Source organism: Notolepis coatsorum (genome assembly GCF_963971535.1).
Source record: "Notolepis coatsorum genome assembly, chromosome: 3".
Lineage (NCBI taxonomy): Eukaryota > Metazoa > Chordata > Actinopteri > Aulopiformes > Paralepididae > Notolepis > Notolepis coatsorum.
The window spans coordinates 6425353-6431435 of record NC_140167.1 but is presented as its reverse complement, the minus strand read 5'-3'; the positions used below and the strand labels follow the sequence as shown (position 1 = coordinate 6431435).

At 42.3% G+C, this 6083-nt stretch overlaps 1 protein-coding gene across 1 annotated transcript; it reads left to right on the top strand.

The window, feature by feature from the left end:
• The first annotated feature begins 944 nt into the window (after nt 1–944).
• Nucleotides 945–2983, top strand: LOC311224828 (uncharacterized protein). The gene is made up of 2 exons (XM_084309953.1): nt 945–974; nt 1968–2983. The coding sequence occupies exon 2, from the start codon at nt 1973–1975 to the stop codon at nt 2531–2533; it is 561 nt and encodes a 186-aa protein (XP_084166079.1). The 5' UTR covers nt 945–974; nt 1968–1972; the 3' UTR covers nt 2534–2983.
• The last annotated feature ends 3100 nt before the right edge of the window (nt 2984–6083 follow it).

The following is a 6083-nucleotide window of genomic DNA, read 5'->3' as shown; positions in this document are numbered from 1 at the left end:
TTTTTAATTTTTTTCTTATTTTCTGTTTTTCTCCCATCCCAATTTCGCCTCGCCAATTCTCCCTTCAATTCTCCCCTCCCCTGTCTCGAACGCTGCTAGACTATGCCTCCCACTGGTCGGCTACAGTGAGGACCAAGCCTTGCATCACGTGTCCCCTCCGGTACACGAGGAGGCAGCCGTCGCATCTTTTCACCTGAACAGCACGATCTCTCAGTGGCGAGGAGTAACACGTGGGAGGCTCACGCTGCCCCCGATACTTCCTGATTCTGCTGTACAGGCGCACCAACCAACCGACCTGTAGGAGTCGCTGTCCACAACGTCCAATCCCCACCCACCGGCTTTCCCACCCTCTAACACTGCCAATTGTGTTAGTATGACGACCGGCCAAGCCGGTAGCAACGGCGAGAGCTGGGCTCGATACCAACATATCCTGCGTTAGTGGCGAGCGCCTTGCCCACTGCGCCACTCAGCCGCCCAAGGGGTGCCATGTTTTTAAGTATTGTTGTGAATTTGGTTTTGAATCCAAGCCATGTTTCTTCAACCTGTGTACCACTGAGCTCATCTGACCAGTCCATGCTCTCCAGTTCTTGGTTAAAGGCCTCTCTAGAGTAGGTTTTGAGGTCCCTAGATGTGACTGTTTTGTGACAGCCGGCCTTTTGTTTTAGCTTTTTGCGGGTACAGAATATCATGTAATGATCACTTAACCCGCATGCTATCACCCCTTTGTTGGAGATCATGGACTTGTCAGAGGTCAGAATTAGATCAATGGTAGTACTGTATATACAGTATGCGCTGTGCGGTGAAAAGTCTTCCTCAGAGAGTCTTCCTCTTCAGACAGTCTTCAGACAGCAGCAGCACATGTGATGACGGCAGGAGGAGTGTCTATGTGACTCACTGGGAACAGGAAACACCACAGCAGAGCAGAATCAAAAGTGAAACCATAACTGAATTGGTCACGAAGACACTGGCAGAAGGTAGGTTTTCTTTCAAATTAAATGTTAGAAAACAAACTCAACACTGATATCATGTTGTTGATGTCAATGACGGACTTTATAAAGATACAATGATTTTACATTGTGTGGTTAAATAATTCAGGGCTGACGATCAGAAAACGAGACAAATCTAGTTGAATGCTGACTGTGTGTAGATACAATCCTCTACAGCTGCTTGAGCACTAAACAAACCAAGAGTTGAAAGTCCAATTATATTGTAAAAAAAGAAAAAAACAGTTAGGTTGAATAATGAAATGCACTTATTCATTTAGGGAATTGATTAACAATGACCTGTAGACAAAAACTGTGGTGTCCTGAGCCGACAGTAACCTTCTTACTGTACATAGACATAGTCATATAGTAAATAGTAGATAGTAGTATAGACATAGTAATATAGTACATAGTAGATAGTAGTATAGACATAGTAATATAGTACATAGTAGATAGTAGTATAGACATAGTAATATAGTACATACTAGTGTATGTCAGCGACTTCGGGTTCCTGAGAAGCGCTTTACAAATACAATGAATTATTATTATTATTATTATTATTATTATTATTATTATTATTATTATTATTATTATTATTATTATTATTATTATTATTATTATTATTATTTATTATTTATTATAATAATAATAATAATAATAATAATAATAATAATAATAATAATAATAATAATAATAATAATAATAATAATAATAATAATAATAATAATAATAATAATAATAATAATAATAATAATAATAATAATAATAATAATAATAATAATAATAATAATAATAATAATAATAATAATAATAATAATAATAATAATAATAATAAAATAATAGTAATAATAATAATAATAATAATAATAATAATAATAATAATAATTATTATTATTATTATTATTATTATTATTATTATTATTATTATTAACTATATAAATAATGCACCCTTCAACAGTCTCCCCTGTCTGTGTGTCTCCTCAGCAGTGATGCCAGTCCGGTTCACCGGGTGGAAGGTGGTCTCCGAGAAGCAGAGGCCCCTGAGGGCCGGCCAGAGGCCCCGAGCCAGCCTGGTCTACACCATGTACCACGGCACCCACCGCCGTGACGCCGGCGCCATCGTCTCCGGGGGCTTCCGCTGCTCCGCGGGGGGCACGCTGGGGCCGGGGGTGTACTGCAGCCGCGACGTGGCCAAGGCCCAGGGCTACCCGGCCGCCTGCCCGCCCCAGGACCGCGTGGTGCTGCGCCTCAGGGTGCGCGTGGGCCGGGTGAAGCGCATGGAGGCGGCGAACGCGGCGCTGTGGGGCGGCGCGTGGCGCCAGGACGGCAGGTACGACACGGCGTGGCTGCCGCCGGGCGTCGGCGCCCACGAGGAGGACTGCGTGGCCGACCCGCGGAGGGTCACCGTGACCGGCGTGGCACACTGCTCGGACGCGGCCACCAGGGACGCCCTGGAGCGGCTCATCGTCGGGGGGCGAGGAGACGACGGGGGGGGGGAGGGAGGGGGGAGGCGGGGCTCTGCTGGAGAGGCCGCGGGGGGGGGGGTGTAAAGGTTGTGGTGGGATTCAAGCGCAGGACGGACACGGCGTGGAGGCGTGCTGGGGGTGCGGCTGCAGCGTCTGCCCTTTTATGCAGGAACACGTCTGTCGCTGAGGGACCGACGTGTGGCTGTTTGTGGCATCGATGACGTGGCCCTGTTCCCCCTCAGACCTCGGGGCCCGGAGAACACTGTTCATGCTGTTATTACTCAGCCAATGTTCTGCAGGGCTGCTCGACCCACATTATTGGGATTTTAAAACAATAAAGCCATAATAATTCATGTAGAAATTAGGGCTGGGGACTTTATTGCATTCATTTCGAGGAATTAACTACAGAAAGAATTTTAAAAAAAATGTATGCATTTAATCGCATGATGATTTTTCTTTATTTGTGTAAGAAGAATGTTATACCTTTCAAAGGAGACCAGACGCATGCATGTGCTATAAGTATAAAGTATAATAAATCGCAAATAAAAAAAATTCTTATGTCTGGTTTGTTCACAGAATACTGAAAAAATAAGAGAAATCAAGAGTTTTTTTTTTCAGTGGTCAACTGTTCTGGAATGTACTTGAAAGTACTGCGTTCTACTTTTACCTCGAAAGTGCTTGAGTTTACAAAAGGTCCTTTGCGCTATATATATATTATTCCTAAAATTGCTGCACTTTGTTAAAAGTTGCATTGATCTGTTGGTCTGTGTAGTAGCTAAAACAGGATTTTGCTGCTTAAACGTATGTATAATGTATATTCATAGATTCACTCGTATACCAAAATTGATTTGAATTGAAGAATGTTGCTTTCCGCATTAAATATTGATATGCGATTAAAATGTCATTAATTTCGATTAATTAAAGATAAAGTCTCGAATTAATTAGATTAAAATGTTTAATCGAGTCCACTAGTAGAAATACTTCATCGCAATTACAAGTAATCTAGACACCATATATGGTTAATATTTGCCATTTACCTCTGCTAGATCACATTTATCAATAGAAGTGCTACTTTTTGTGCTACTACTTAATTTTGTGATAAAATGTGATAAAAAAAAACATTCATCCATTCAAATCAAAGACATGAATTAAATAAATCATGTTAATCTTGAATAAATGAAGACAGTGAAGGTACACAGTGAACCTTTTTGTAGAATCTTTACCATATTTACAATTTCCACACGACCACGTATGTAATATGAATGTGTAGGGGGGGCACAGTGTCCACTCAATGTCCTTCACAGAAAATTAGTCAAGACCAATGAGTCAAAAGTAATTAATATGGAGATCAAACGTTCTGCCATCATGTAATCAAACGGGAGCTCCGCCCACAATGTTATTCAGAACACAGTTTAATGTAATCAAATGAAAGCTCCGCCCACAATGTTATTCAGAACACAGTTTAATGTAATCAGATGAAAGCTCCGCCCACAATGTTATTCAGAACACAGTTTAATGTAATCAAACAGGAGATCCGCCCACAAAGTTATTCAGAACACAGTTTAATGTAACCGGATGAAAGCTCCGCCCACAATGCTATTCAGAACACAGTTTCAGCTCCTTCTGTTTTCGGGTCACTTTCCTCACAAAAAGCAAAAGTCCCAGACGATACGTTCAACTGGTAGAACAAACTGCCACTCAAACTGTAGCCGCACCCTGTGTCGCACAATGGTGTTTGTCGGTTGATGATTTGTTGGAGAAAGGCCTTTCAAAATGGTGCCAGCGGTTTTCATTCAAATGGCTACTCCCATTCAATAGGAGCCAACAACCAGGTGTTTGCATCCAAATGTTGCCCAGAGTCTCGACTACAACTGTGTGGAATCGGAATATTCTTTCCGTTTGGGACTTTTTCGTTTTTAACCAAAAGGCGGTCACCTATTAGGAATTCAATGATTATTATAGTCGGTTAAGTGATTCCAGGAAGTTGTGGTAACAACATTTTTATTTATTTTATTTTGCCAATAATAACTAAGGGTTTGATTGTTTTTATGTTGTAGACAATCTCACAGAGGTGGAATATGCTATTTAAATAAATATTGGCTCTACCGATTAAAAAAAATATATATATTTCAGTTTGTTGTACAGTACAGATTATTTGACATGTATTGTCTTCATTGTAATGCCAGTTTAAAGGTGCTATAGATAACATTCGACCACTAGATGTCGCACTAGAGCACCAGCATGTCATTTATCCAATCGGGTGCGTTCCACGTGGGGAAACAGGAAGTAGGGAGGGGATACATGCAGCAACATGTAAACAACAACATTCATTTTGGACCCACCAACATTTTTGTAATTATAAATCCATTAATCAATACTTTTTTTGGAGAAAATAAATACTTTAATTCTGCACCTTACTAAAAGCAGTGTGGATGTTTTCTTTTTCAATTTTTTCTTTAAACGGTTACTCTACATTCAAATGTTATCTATAGCACCTTTACAAATGTTTGATCAAAACATCCAAATGTATGAAATAATCATTGCGAGCCGTTTTTGTGTTATTGAGAACTGTTTCCCCTACATATTATATCTATAGACATGTAGCCGAAACAGTCCTCCGCCACAGTATAAAAGACACACAGCAAACCGTTCATTATTGCACAGCTTGTGCAGTAAGATTATGGAAGCAATTCACACATGGGTTGAAGTAAGCAATTATTCACACACAGGGGCGTAGCTGTAGATTCTGGGCCCCATGAAAGAATGTATTAGTAGGCCCCCAGTGCGAGATAAAAAAAAAATGTGGCCATTTATTTATTGATGAAAACGCATAATATGGTTTTTACCTATACATTCAGATCAGCAGTTCAGCACCTGCACTGTTGGTGGGTGAGCCTAGTAAAGGATGTCGCATTGCGTTCATCTTCAATATGAATGGACCAATGCAATAGTCTACCAAAGCCCCCCCTCTCTCTCTATATATCTCACACACACACACACACACACACACACACACACACACACACACACACACACACACACACACACACACACACACACACACACACACACACACACACACACACACACACACACACACACACACACACACACACACACACACACTTCAGAAACAAACATAGTATCAATGAGAGCATCAATAATACACCTGAATGATGTCTAGTGCTGGGCCCTTGGAATCATCCTAAGCTCCCCCCCCATAGCTCCCCCTCCCATAGCCCCCTCCCCCATAGCTCCCATAACTCCCCCCCCCATAGCTACCCCCCTGTTCACACACGGTCAGCACACTGTCGACGACCACAAAGCCGGCAGAGGTATACTCCAGTGCTCCCCAGTTCACCACGTTTCCGCGTGCGACTTGATTCTTGCTCGTGTAGCTTCGGATCTCACAGGGAGTGAGCACCCGGTCCCACAAGTGAACATCCGTCTGGTGTCCGTCGAACTCGCGTAGAATGGTGTTGGTGTTTATCACCCCTCCACGCCCCTGTTTCTGACCCAGTGTGATGCTCAGAGGACCGCCGAGGGAGAGGCCGCGTGCCAGCGCCTTCTTGACGCTTGGCTTCCCGTTGACCCACAGCTGACTCAGCCCCGTCGAGGAGTCCCACGTCGCGCA

Excerpts from the sequence above, each read along its gene's own strand:
- LOC311224828 (XM_084309953.1), top strand. The coding sequence starts at position 1,973 with ATGCCAGTCCGGTTCACCGGGTGGAAGGTGGTCTCCGAGAAGCAGAGG.